The 13,783-nt window shown below is 44.1% G+C and overlaps 1 protein-coding gene across 2 annotated transcripts; it reads left to right on the top strand.

Moving 5' to 3' along the window:
• Positions 1-144: 144 nt before the first annotated feature.
• Positions 145-13,554, top strand: CMTM1 (CKLF like MARVEL transmembrane domain containing 1). 2 transcript variants are annotated; one of them, XM_007993565.3, is made up of 4 exons: positions 145-557; positions 4,147-4,305; positions 11,307-11,405; positions 13,375-13,554. In XM_007993565.3, exons 1-4 carry the CDS (start codon positions 147-149, stop codon positions 13,543-13,545), a joined length of 840 nt encoding a protein of 279 aa, XP_007991756.2. In that variant the 5' UTR covers positions 145-146; the 3' UTR covers positions 13,546-13,554. The 2 variants fall into 2 exon arrangements, with proteins under 2 accessions (XP_007991756.2, XP_007991758.2); XM_007993567.3 differs by having other exon boundaries at positions 13,391-13,554.
• Positions 13,555-13,783: the final 229 nt, after the last annotated feature.

The raw sequence follows: 13,783 nt of genomic DNA on the forward strand, positions 1-13,783 counted from the left end.
GCTGAAAGGCTCGGCTTGTCGGTGGGGCAGCGGGTGCTCGCGCCGGAGGGGTTGCCAACAGCCGTTGGGACGCGACACTGGTTCCCAGGGGAGAGCCAGCCGCTGCTGCGGCCCTGGTTCGGACGGCCAGGCCCTAGGGACCCACCATGGATCCTGGAGACGCCAAACCTGGGTCGCCCGAGGCACCTTCAGGGAAACTGAAACAACCAAAGACTGCCACAGCCCTGCCAAGTAGCGGCAGCGTAGTGAGTTCTGTACCCAAGGCACAGCGCAACGTCTCAGAGAAGACCGCATCCGGGAAGCACCCTGCAGCCTCAGTTCGCACTGCGAAGTCCGCAGCCACCGCACGTCCCCAAGGCAGTGAGGGCACCGCACCCTCAAAGAAAGCCACCACACGCCCACCCCCAACGCCCTCTGCACACACTGAATCCAAACTCTTAAATGAGACGGCGATCAAAGAGCGTGCGGAGGGCCGAGCCAAAGTCCCGTACAAATTCAGGGACAGCCTCAAGCGTTTTTCCTTTTCGCCCACTGGAGTATTGAAGATCCTGAGAATGGTAAGCAGAGAGCTGGTGAGATCTAGCTGGGGGATGTAGCCGGCAGTGGCCTCGGGGAAATGCCCAGGGGGTGCCAGCTCCAGAAAGCTTCCATAATTTACTTTGCCACTCACCTTTGTTTTGCTTCACCTTTCCTCCCCACCGCCCCTTGCTCCCCACACGCTAAACCGTTCCTACTAAACTTGCCTCTTTTTTCCCCCTATTTTTTTTTCTTTATTATACTTTAAGTTCTAGGGTACACGTGCAGAACGTGCAGTTTTGTTACATAGGTATACACATGCCATTGTGGTTTGCTGCACCCATCAACCTGTCACCTACATGAGGTATTTCTCCTAATGCTATCCCTCCCCTAGTCCCCCACTCCCTACAGGCCCTGGTGTGTGATGTTCCCCTCCCTGTGTCCATGTGTTCAACTCCCACTTATGAGTGAGAACATGCAATGTTTGGTTTTCTGTTCTTGCGTTAGTTTGCTGAGAATGATGGTTTCCAGCTTCATCCATGTCCCTGCAAAGGACATGAACTCATCCTTTTTTATGGCTGCATAGTATTCCATGGTGTATATGTGCCACATTTTCTTTATCCAGTCTATCATTGATGGACATTTGGGTTGGTTCGGTTTCCTCTTACAAAGGAAATTAGGGAAGCAATGAAGATAATAGGAATTTATAAGTTAGGAAACAAAAATAATAGAATCAATCAATACAAGAGCTGTCATTTGAAAGTCCTATTAAATTGATAAACCATTGGCCAACCAAGAAAAAAAGGGGGAAGAAAGGACATATATTTAAAATTAGAAACCAGAAGGGGAAAAAAATCACAAACATCAGTGAAACTGAAAGGATCTACAGGAGTACCTTGCAAAACAGATGTGAATAATTGGATGAAATGGTTGATTTTATAGAAGAATGTAAATTACCAAAACTGTTCCCAGAATAAGGAAAAATCTAAACAGGGCAGTATAAACATAGAAGAAAATGAGAATTTTACCAAATGAGTATCTTTCAAAAATGTATCAGGCCCAGACCCTTTTACAAGTTAACTCTTTCAAGCCTTCATGGGATATAATTCTGACACTACTATAACTTTGTCAAAGAATAGAGAAAGAAGAATTACTTCTGAACTATCTTTATACATTCAGTATAATACTGATAGGAAAACTTGACAGAGTTCAGAAAAAGAAAACAAAGTAGAGATCTCACTTGCATCAGAACAAAACATCAATGTATTAGCAGATAATATTCATCAGTACTTTTTGAAAATACAATACCACAAGAAAGAAACAGGATGATTCAACATTAAGACTCTATTAAAATAATTAACTGTATTATAAGTAAAAGGGAAAATGAGATTATATCTATCACATTATAAAAAATTAGAAGATTATGTCACAGAACATGTGACAAAATTCAACATTTGTCCCTGATTGCCAAGAAGGGAGACCAGTAAGACAGAAGTATATAAATATTCCATTGACATTGTAAAAATAAACATTTCAAACTAAGAGTCTGCATATTTAAACATCAGAAGTATTATTTATTAAGTGAGGGAAAAAATGATGCCTACTACACCATAAGTCAATTTTTTCTGAAACCACTAGTCATAATTAGGAAGGGGAAATACTATTTGAAAAGAGGTGGCCAGGCGCAGTGGCTCACATCTGTAATCCCAGCACTTTGGGAGGCCAAGATGAGCAGATCACCTCAGTCAGGAATTCAAGACCAGCCTGGCCAATATGGTGAAACCCCATCTCTACTAAAAATACAAAAATTAGCCAGGCTTGGTGGAGCTCGCCTGTAGTCCCAGCTACTCAGGAGGCTGCGGCAGGAGAATCCTTCCAACCCAGGAGGCAGAGGTTGCAGTGAGCTGAGATCACGCCACTGCACTCCAGCCTGGGCGACAGAGCAAGACTGTCTCAAAAAAAAACAAAAAGAGGTAAAATATATCCTTTCTTTCAGCTAATATGATTGTATATCTAGAAAAACCCAAATCAACTGGAAACAATTTAGAGCCAGATAATTTAGTTAGGTGAGTCATTATTGTGTTAATAAATAAAAGCTTTCCTAGACAAATAACCACTCAAAATAAAGAAAATATTTCAGCCGGGCGCGATGGCTCACGCCTGTAATCCCAGCACTTTGGGAGGCCGAGGCAGGCAGATCACAAGGTCAGGAGATCGAGACCATCCTGGCCAACATGGTGAAACCCTGCCTCTACTAAAAATACAAAAATTAGCCGGGTGTAGTGGCACGTGCCTGTAATCCCAGCTACTCGGGAGACTGAGGCAGGAGAATCGCTTGAACCTGGGAGGCGGAGGCTGCAGTGAGCTGAGATTGTGCCACCGCGCTCCAGCCTGGCGACAGAGCAGGACTCTGTCTCAAAAAAAAAAAGAAAAAAGGAAACTATTTCTCTTTACAACAGTAATCAAAATGATCAAATATCTAAAAATAAGTGAAATGTGATATACATACAGGAAAAAAACTTTAAAACTCTCCTGAGAGATATTTTTTTGAAAACCACTAAAATGACTGGAAAGACATACTTTGTTCTTGAGAATAACTAAATTCTGTAATTTTTCCAAATTATAAGTGAGTATTTCATTTAGAAATCCCAACCCAAATGCCAGCAGGCTTAGTCTGGGGAACTTGACCAACACAAACATGGCAGACATAAACAGTCTGAGAATTAATAATAAGAGGAAGACTGGGCCAAACAATAACTCTGTATAGAGTGAATTGTCTATAACTTAGAGTACTAGAGAAGGAAGCAGCAATTCAATGGAAGAGAACAGTCTCAAGAGACCAAACTACATCTGAGAATTTAGTATACGATAAAGGTTGGATTGATCTGAAATCAGATCAGTGGGGATAATACTGGCATTTGCCAATAAATGATGTTGAGATAATCAGCAGCTGTTTGGAAAGAAAGAAAACGGAGGCTCTTCCTCATGGTTTCTACCAAAATCAATGTATATGTACTTTACCAGTATATATACAGACTTCTTTCTAGTATGAAATATAAGCTGCTAATAGTGGTTACTTTTAAGGAGAGAGACTAAGGTTGGGTTGGGGGAAGATAAATAAATTGATTTTTTTAATCCTTCTATATTATGTGCTTTTATTATTTTCATGTATTTCATTTCTTCAAAATATAAGAAATGTTAAAAATGTATGGCCGGGCTCAGTGGCTCAAGCCTGTAATCCCAGCACTTTGGGAGGCCGAGACGGGCGGATCACGAGGTCAGGAGATCGAGACCATCCTGGCTAACACGGTGAAACCCCGTCTCTACTAAAAAATACAAAAAAACTAGCCGGGCGAGGTGGCGGGCGCCTGTAGTCCCAGCTACTGGGAGGCTGAGGCAGAAGAATGGCGTGAACCCGGGAGGCGGAGCTTGCAGTGAGCTGAGATCCGGCCACTGCACTCCAGCCTGGGCGACAGAGCCAGACTCTGTCTCAAAAAAAAAAAAAAAAAAAAAAAATGTATGTGCAAAGCAGTATAGGCCACTGTACTGTAATATAATCATATTTATATTCTGACAATGTAGATTTTTTAAAATCATGCATTAAAACAAATCCTGTTTCTTTTATTGCAGAGTCTTATCATAGGAGCATTAGCTTGTTTCATCATCGCCCAAGCCAATGAGTCATTTATAACAATCACAATTCTGGAAATCTTCATCGTCCTTTTTTTTATTCTAATATATATGCTAACCCTTCACCACTTGCTGACCTATTTACATTGGCCCTTACTTGTAAGTGTTCATTTTTACAATTCTTCAAATCCAAGCTTTGCCCTCAGCCCCAGAGTAAGGGCTCTCCTTAAGTGAAAACAACAGAGCTATCTCTCTAGACAAGGACATAGCTGAGCTGTGACAGTTAGGGTATTGCCCTGGTCCAGAAAGATTCCTTGGACCCTTGTGCCTGCAGGACAGCCAACACACCCCTGCTCCAGCCCTGAGTGTAAAACCCCTCATTATGGCACTAGACACATGGTACTTTTCAGCTTGTCCTAAAAAAAATTTACTTAGTACATAAAGTAGGTAAGCACATTTCTCACCCATTGCTTGTGAAACAGTGCATGCTTCTACTTTGCAGAGAGCACTCTGATTATAAACATTCTCCCCAAAAGCAAAAGTTGATATGATGGCATTGTAGAAAATTGCCGTGCATACCCTTAAAGATTGTACAGTCAACCTGTGTGTGTGTGTGAAGGTCCCTATCACAAAGAGGCGCCGGACTATCCAGAAAAAGACATTACAGAGCCTTCTTTATTCCCAGACTTTCACATTCTTTTGAACAATTGCTAAAGCTAATCCCTCAGGTCTCAGACTAGAGAGGCAGTATGGTTTTGTCCAGAGACAGCCATGGGCCTGGATTCTGGCCATGCCACCTTACTAGCCATGTAACCTTTAGCCTCAGTTTCCCCATTTAAGAAATACGGAGAAGGAAAAGTGTGATAGTAACTACCTCATAGGGTTCCTGAAACATTTAAATGTGTGCAAAGCCAATAACATAGTATGTGACACAAAGTAAACATTCTAATGTCCAAAAAGAACAGCCACCCATCAGACCCATCAGATAGCTGGGTGGCATTTGCCATTCTATCTTGCGCTGTGAGCGATCCTAATTCAGAGCTTGGGCCTCTTCCACATCCCACTTCCTTAAAGAACATTCTTCTAACCTTAAAGTCAGAATGTTCCTTTTGAGCTAAAACTCAAATATTGTCTTCAAATCTCTGAGAGGTTTTCTGCAAAGGCTGCTGAGCTCTCTCTATCCCACAGAATGCCGAGTACAGGAAGCAGACAAAGCAAATATGAGCAACTTTGATTGAACATGTGGAAGACCCTTTTAGTTTTGGAGAGGTTTCTCAGGGGAAACTCAAATCTCTGTCCATGGAAATTTTCAAGAAGGGAAGGTAAAGTAACCATTTTTGAGCATATACCATGTGCCAGACACTTTTTCATGTTACCTTATTTAATCCTCACAACAACCCAGTGAGGTTATGGTCATCCCTCACCCCCCATTTAACAGATGAGAAAATTGGATTAAAGATATTCAGTTGTCCATGGCCATATGTAGGTGCCAGAAACTCAGATATGCACCCAGGTCTGTCTGACTCTAAAGCCCAGACTCTCTCCAGACTTTACAAACTATTATCTTGTGATGGTTTTCTATCTCCATTCTCCATTAAGGTAAGAAACTCAGTGAAACTACGACTCTGTGTCATCCTCAGATTCTCTACATTTTTTCTCTGTATCTTGTTTCCTCATGATTTTCTTAAAATACAGCACCAAAGGTGAATTGGTTATCCTGGTGGGTGTACACAGGCCCTTGGGGGTGGGTGACTGATGGCTCCACAGCACCATCAGCTATGGTCAGGAGGACCAGAGCCCTCTGAGAAATGGACTCATGCAGGCTGGGTCCACACATAAAGCTGGAGAGGGCCAGGAGATGTCATATTTTGCTGTAGGGTCCAGCGGTAATGCCCAAGAAGTATCCCAAACAGAGGTAAGAACTAGGATCACCTGAGCATGAACCGTGAGTGTCCTATGAGAGAACCTGTTCTCACAGTGGTCACAGAAAGTTCAACCCAGCTCTTGTAGGGTTACAGGCCTTTGGTCAACTCCAGTAAAGCCAGCCCCCCTTGCTGTGTCTGTCTTAAGTGACAGTATCCTCTTTTTGGGGGATGACTATGGGAGCCCAGAGGTGATTCAGAGCCCCTGTCTTTTCCTGCTACTGTCCTCAAGAGCACGGGCCAGACCTGGCACAGCACAGGATATGCCTTGTGAGCTCCCAGGAGCTTCATGGTGGGGAAACTGTGTTACCAAGATGGTTGCCCAGTTATTCTGATGTTCAGCCCACACTATCAGGATACATTGGACACATTCTGAGCAACCACACAGTTGGTCAGATGGTAAGTGATCTAATTAACTTGGGAGTTTTTGAAAAAGACTCATCAAAACAGGACCCAAATTGCGTTCTCTTCTCCTATCCAGTCCTTTCCTTTCAAATCCGCTCTTTCAGATTCTATGAGATGAAGGATGTGTACCTACACAATTTTTCAGAGGGGCAAGTAGCTACACTGCAAGGCCTTGGCACAGCAGGAAATGTGCTAATTTTGTAAGGGTATTGGTGCTAGGAGGTGATGACTTGGCACTTCAGAAGGTAGGCAGGCTTCGAATCAAGCTTCAGGAGTCACTTGGGACCTTATGATAAGGTCAGTGCGGGAAGCCATAGAACACATGGTCAATTTCATACTAGAACTGTTTTGAGTAGAGCTCTGCACAGCTTCAGAGACTTGCCCACAGCTGAGAGTGCCCAACATGCAGCTACCACTTCTTTCAGCCCTTCCCTCCAGGTGAGAAGGCTTGGCTCCCAGGAGGTATGGCATTAGGGTAAGGAGTACTGACTTGAAGTGGTGATTTCTAACTTAAAGGCTCATAAAAGGATAGAGTTCCTTATTTCCCTATTTCAATTATTGTTTGACAAAGGGGTGAGGGTAAAAGTCTCTACCAGGGAGACAAGAGTGTGATACATCAGGGCTTGGACTCAGCAGGGAAGCACCAAAGAGAACTGACTGCAGATACAGGTGACCTGCTGAGATCTGTGGGCTCTAGGACCATATTTTGTCAAGGCCCCCTCCTCTAGCAGAGGATGGACCCATACTCAGTCTCTGAGTTGCAGCTGTGAAGGGTGTCCCGGGGACCCTGACACCATGGGGAAGGCACAGGTCCCGCTCTCAACCCCTAACCTATGTTAGGGCCTATGAGGTCTCCTCAGATGGGCTCTTGGTGTTCTTGATTCATGTGAACTCACAGAATAAATGTGTCAGCTTCCACAGCACTGGTTTTACCTGCAGACTTGAGAGTGGAATTAAATCAGTACGTAATTTAAACCCATTTTTACCAGCATGAGTCTGCATCAAAGCTAGGAAAAGTGCAATTTTCCTCACCCCACACATACTCTTCATTTTTAGGTTTACCAACTCTACCCACTCTAGCCTAGTGTCAGGTACCAAGATACCTAAGAAATTATGAATTCAAATTATTGTCTTCTAAATAGCTCATATTTTAAACACTTCTACATCATAAAGAATATAATCCGGCATGGTCAGAGAAACTGAGTTCTGGTGAAGCAGATGTTTTTGCCAACAGAAAGCAATTTTTTAAAAAGAATATAATAAACATTTTAAACTAAAACAAAACAAAAAATGAAACCAATGAAAGTTGCAGTTAGTTGAATACCAGATAATATTCATTGTTTGTAAATTCGTATTACAAATATTACATTTTGTGAAACAATTCATGTTTAATGTTTTTCTTTCTTTTTTTTTTTTTTTTTTTTTTTTTTTTTTTGAGATGGAGTCTTACTGTGTTGCCCAGGCTGGAATGCAATGGCACGATCTTGGCTCACTGCAAGCTCCACCTCCCAGGTTCAAGCGATTCTCCTGCCTCAGCCTCCTGAGTAGCTGGGATTATAGGCACGTGCCACTGTGCCTGGCTAATTTTTGTATTTTTGGTAGAGACAGGATTTCACCATGTTGGCCAGGCTGGTCTCAAACTCCTGACCTCAGGTGATTCACCCACCTCAGCCTCCCAAAGTGCTGGGATTACAAGCTTGAGTCACCGGGCCTGGCCTGTTTAACTTTTTTCCTAATATTCAGTGCTTTTTTTTTTTTTTTTTTTTTAAATAATGAGCACTCACCATTAAGGCATCTTTCTCTTTCCCACTTATAATTCTACATGATTTTAATATCTCAGAGAATAGTTTGGAAGCTTTATGGAATAATTGTCAAGAAAAAACACATTTCTCATTTTAGTCAGAGAAAGCTACTTGACCCAATAAGGTATTTAAAGGGGAAAGAAAAATACAACAAGTAAGGATGATATTTATGAGGGAAGTGGAAGTCCTCCTGCACATGGCCAAGCTCAGCTGCAATTTTAACACAGCCATCAGGGATATCTGTCTCTGCCCAGATGAGGCAAATAAGAGGGTCTGTGTCTGAGGCAAAAGGGAGGAGGTTAGCAGAAGAAGGCCCATGGGCACTCAAATCAGACTGCCCAAGGTCATAGCCACTTACTGGCCGAACAACCCTGGGCAGGTTGCTTACCCATCTGTAAACTGGGGATAATGAGAGTTTGTTGTGAGAATCAAATGAGATCACATATTAACACATTGGCACAGTAAGTGCTCAATAAATGTGAGCTAGCTGTAATAGAAATGTTAGATGCAAGGCGAACCTTAGCTCCAGTGGACAGTTCAGGAGAGCACTTCTTTGTAAGTAAGGACCACAGTAAACGATAATGTCCATAGTCCCACAAGGAGATAAAATTATGACAGAAAGTTAAAGACTGGCTGGGCCTGGTCTGTGGTTGGTTTATTATTATCATTATTGATGCGCTTTTGTTCAAATTGTTGCAATCTAAGACCACACCTGGTTAGTGGTCAGAGAAACTGAGCTCTGGTTATATAGATATTTTGGCCAACAGAGAGCAATTTTTAAAAAAAGAATATTTGACTTTTGAAGTTTACACTCTGCTTCTCAGTTGTAAGAGTCCTTGTTCACATCTCTGACTACCTTGGTTTATACAATCCTCAGGTGTAAGCTTCCTGCAAAGCTGCAAACCACTGTACCTGCCTCAGTCAGGCCTGCCCACTACGGGCAGACCTCTCGCTTAGCCTGCAGAACCCCGCTGGGACTTACTTCCAACCTCCACCAGCCCTGCTACATACCCCTGTTCCAGCGTTAACTACCAGGCACCAAAACAGTAGGCATTAGTGCCTTTCCAAGAGGCAAGTCACATTCCACAATAGGGCTCCTCGGTTGCCAACCCCAACAGGAAGAACACCTAGAGTTTGCAGAGAGTTTACTATCTGTTAACATTTTGAGGGCAGATATGAACCTACATTTTGATGCACTCCCACCAGCTACAAATGCCAGGCATGTTATCAGATGCTTTCAGATTCATTATGCCATTTAATCCTCAGACCCAATGAACCGCAGTCATTGTCCCCATATTACAAATTAGCAAGTTGGCAGACTGGTGATAAAATATGCCCCATCTAGGAATTGGCAGGCCAAAAGAGTTCATCAACAAAAATACTCAACTGATTGGTGCTGTATCATTGTGACCCTCCAGACCCATTCTGCAGAAAATGCCAAAGATAGATTGGACGCTGCACTTCCAGACTAGGAGAATAGCTCATTTCCTCCTTATTTGGGTGTCACTGATGGGAGGCAATAGTGAGATGAGTTCTGATTCCACCCGTTATTCAATCCTAGGCAGCTGAAAAACTCCAAGCCTCCACCATGTCCTTTGTAAACGGGATGATGACAATTCTGACTCTGGAGGCTGCTTTGTGAGGGTTAAATGAGGTCAAATGATGGACTGGGAAATGCTTGGCACATCAAAGAGCTCCATTGGAGCCATTGTGATTCCATGATAACATACACTGGATGGCAGTGCTCCTTGCTGTGTTTGGACTAGTGCACCAGAAAGATGACATTACCAAGGCAGACCATCAAGACTCAAAAGACTTAAGCTATTCAGATAAGGTGTCTGGCCAATATTGTGGTTATGTTCTCTAGGCTTTTGCCTCTAGCCATACACTGCTGCCACTGACACACTGCGTTCTCGTTCTTCCATTATTGTTTTGCTAAGAAAACTCAGCCACTGCTCACCCAGGAGGGCACTGCCACCCACTCATCCTCACTCTTCATTTCAGCACACAAAGAAGCAGGTTGGGCTAGCAGTTAAAGAACTCAGGACTGGCCAGGCACGGTGGCCCACGCCTATGATTCCAGCACTTTGGGAGGCCAAGGCAGGCGGATCACCTGAGGTCAGGAGTTCATGACCATCCTGGCCAACATGGAGAAGCCCCATCTCTACTAAAAAATACAAAAATTAGCTAGGCGTGGTGGCAGGCACCTGTAATCCCACCTACTCGGGAGGCCGAGGCAGAGATTTGCTTGAACCTGGGAGACAGAGGTTGCAATGAGCCAAGATCGCACCATTGCACTCCAGCCTGGGCAACAAGAGGGAAACTCCGTCTCAAAAAAAAACAGAAGACTCAGGACTGAAATCCAGTTGAAACGCAGAAGGGGCACAATGAGCCTGCAGATGTCGGGGCACACCCAATTCTGGCCATCTTTCAGGAAAGAGCAAAAAACATTCACTCCAGAATATCAGGCCTGCTCCTCAGATGAGTTCATATGCTCTTGGGACACGTGAACTCTCAGAATAAATGTGGCCTAATTTCCAGAGCATTGGCTTTACTTGCAGATTTCGGAGAAGTAAACCAATAATTAAAGTGCTCATCTAAAATTTTATTTTTATGTTAAAACAAATGAGTTATGGAATAGAATGCAGAATTTACATTAAAAAAAACAAGACTTTCCAAAAAAATCACATTTATGGAGAGCCAATTTGGGCTAGGCCCCTTGACCACTAGGTTTTTTCATGCTCACTTTCCTACTCCCTTTATAGAAAAAGTTGTCAGCTTTTTTTCTAATGGTATTCTTTAATGAAAATAAACCTGTTTCTACAGACAAAGTCATATCTAGGATCTTAAAATCACATAAACTCATGTCTCTGGACGATGTAAGAATTATGCCTCTGAGGGTGCCTCCTCATCTTAATCAAATGGAAAGTTTTTAAAAGGCATCTATTCTTAGATGTGTAATTGACCAGTTTTAATATTTATGAAATTATATTTTTGTGTAAACTTGATAAATTTCAATTCTTTATTACAGGATCTTACCAACAGTATCATTACAGCTGTGTTCCTTTCAGTAGTTGCCATCTTGGCCATGCAAGAAAAGAAAAGAAGGCATTTATTCTATGTCGGAGGGGTAAGTAGAGGCCTTCATGACTCCATTTAAGATCAGTATTCCGGCCAGGCACGGTGGCTCACGCCTGTCATCCCAGCACTTTGGGAGGCTGAGGTGGGCAGATCACAAGGTCAGGAGATCGAAACCATCCTGGCTAACACGGTGAAACCCTGTCTCTACTAAAAAATACAAAAACTTAGCCAGGCATGGTGGCGGGCACCTGTAGTCCCAGCTACTTGGGAGGCTGAGGCTGGAGAATGGCGTAAACCTGGGAGGCAAAGCTTGCAGTGAGCCGAGATCGTGCCACTGCACTCCAGCCTAGGCGACAGAGCGAGACCCCGTCTCAAAAAAAAAAAAAAAAAATTCAGTATTCCAAGACTTTGAAAAGGGAAATTGGCAGACCCCATTATATCATTAACCAAGCAAAATCCCCACTACCACCCACTCTCCTTCTTGCACTGACTTCTTCAGGTGATATGACGTTGTACAAACTCTGAGCTCATGAACATCTTAATTCTAACATGCATTCTCCAAATAGGTACAAAAACAAGAGTCTGCTAAACCCCTTTTGAGACTTGTAGACACTATTTTTGAAATGTTAAGCAAGATCTTTTTGTCTATAAATAGGACTTTGATTTTCTGGACTAGAGAATTGTATTTTAAAGACAGATAAGAGAGATTGTAAGGGGGGAAAAGTGCACTGTCTAAAGTGAATAATCCAGCCATTCAGGAAGGAAGGAAGGAAGGAAGGAAGGAAGGAAGGAAGGAAGGAAGGAAGGAAGGAAGGAAGGAAGGAAGGAAGGAAGCTAGCTAGCTGCCACACATTGAAGTGCCCAGTATATGCCCTGAACCAGGTGAGGCACACTCTGATTTAATCTTTACAACTCTCATTTGTACAGATATAGGAACTGAGGTTAAATACCTTGCTCTGGGTCACAAGACTGGGACAAACTGGGACTCAAAAGAAATGGCAGATCAAATGCTTGGAAGATTCAGGGGGTCAGGAGGAGAGGTAGGGCTTTGGTTCAAGAAGTTAAACAATGAGAACATAAATTAATGCAGAAAAAGGAGTTTATTTGAATTCATTCCATAATCAATAAATATCTGTCAATCCCATTGGATCGTGCCAGACATGAGCTCAGTGCTGGGGATAGAGCCCCTTCCCCTTTGGGTAAGCTCACAGATTCGCTAGGGCAAGACACCTAGGAAAACTCATTAAGCAGCCAGGAATTAAGTGACGGTAAAGAGAAGCATCCAAGGCTGTCAAGAGTCCTGGAGTGCACAGGGGAATATCTGTGCCATGGGCCTCTGGTCCCCATCGGCTGACTCCGCAATCACTCCTTCTACTGCCAGAAGTTCCCACCCCCAGTTCTCCATTTCTTGCCTGGAGGGCAGCATCCCACCACACCCCTCACTGGTCTTCCAGCCTCCAGCCTGGTTCACTTTCCATTCACCTCATGGCCACTGAGTGTAGGTTTTCTGAGTCTCACACCTGACCTCTTTGATAGAGTCCCAGATCCTGCACCTCTCCAGCCTCAACTCTGCCCACTTCTCAGCTGGCTCCGGAGGTCCTGGGCACACCAGATTCCTTAGAGACCCTAGTCCAGTGCCTGGGTTCTCCTCCTGCCCTTAGGAATTCCTTCCTGCCCTTTGCAAACATAGCCCAAAAGTCTTTCCACGGAGACACCTTTTCAGGACCTACCCCTACCTGCAGCCACTGCCCTTCCCTAGTCCTTTCCTGGTGCCTTAGACATCAAGCGAGGCTATAACTGGCAACAAAATCCCCCATTTCCAAAATCCCTTTTTCTGGGAAAGGCAGAGTGGGCCTGCAGCAGCCAACTGGGCAGGCGCCAAGAAAGTAGTGAAGGGTCAGAGAGGACAGGAGGCCGCCCGCAGCGCCCACCCTGGATAGGGATAGGTTCAAGGGGTTGCTACCGACCTGCAAAATAACCCGGTCTTTGCTTCTCGCATATGGTCTTGTATCTGACAGTCCCTGTGTCTCACAGCGGTAGTCGTGTGTTGCATCGATGCGTTTGTGGTCACCAAGATGATGAGGACTAACTTGAAAAGATTTCTGGGAATCGAATTTGAAAGCAAGCTTTCCCCCGCCAAGGACGCCTACCCCGAAACCGGCCCCGACGCCCCGCAGAGGCCCGCCTGAAGCCAGCCCCGCGCCCTAGCAGATGCACGTGTCTGTCCAATCTCTGCCCCCGAGCCCACCCCCGAGCTCGCGTGCTGTCACCCATTCCGGCCTAAATGTGACCATAAAATTAGGGCTACTGCTTTTATGGAGAACACCTGCTTCCTCTCTTTGCCTTGTGTAAAAGTCGTGTTGTATTTTCCTGCGCAAGTCGCGTTGTATTTTCCTGCGCGTGGCGCTGCGCCTGCGGAGCTCAGGG

The sequence above is a fragment of the Chlorocebus sabaeus genome, chromosome 5, assembly GCF_047675955.1.
Source record: "Chlorocebus sabaeus isolate Y175 chromosome 5, mChlSab1.0.hap1, whole genome shotgun sequence".
NCBI classification, from domain to species: Eukaryota; Metazoa; Chordata; class Mammalia; order Primates; family Cercopithecidae; genus Chlorocebus; species Chlorocebus sabaeus.

Excerpts from the sequence above, each read along its gene's own strand:
- CMTM1 (XM_007993565.3), top strand. The coding sequence starts at position 147 with ATGGATCCTGGAGACGCCAAACCTGGGTCGCCCGAGGCACCTTCAGGG. Across the intron at positions 4,306-11,306 it reads ATTTACATTGGCCCTTACTT|GATCTTACCAACAGTATCAT; the intron begins GTAAGTGTTCAT and ends TCTTTATTACAG. Across the intron at positions 11,406-13,374 it reads ATTTATTCTATGTCGGAGGG|TCCCTGTGTCTCACAGCGGT; the intron begins GTAAGTAGAGGC and ends TGTATCTGACAG.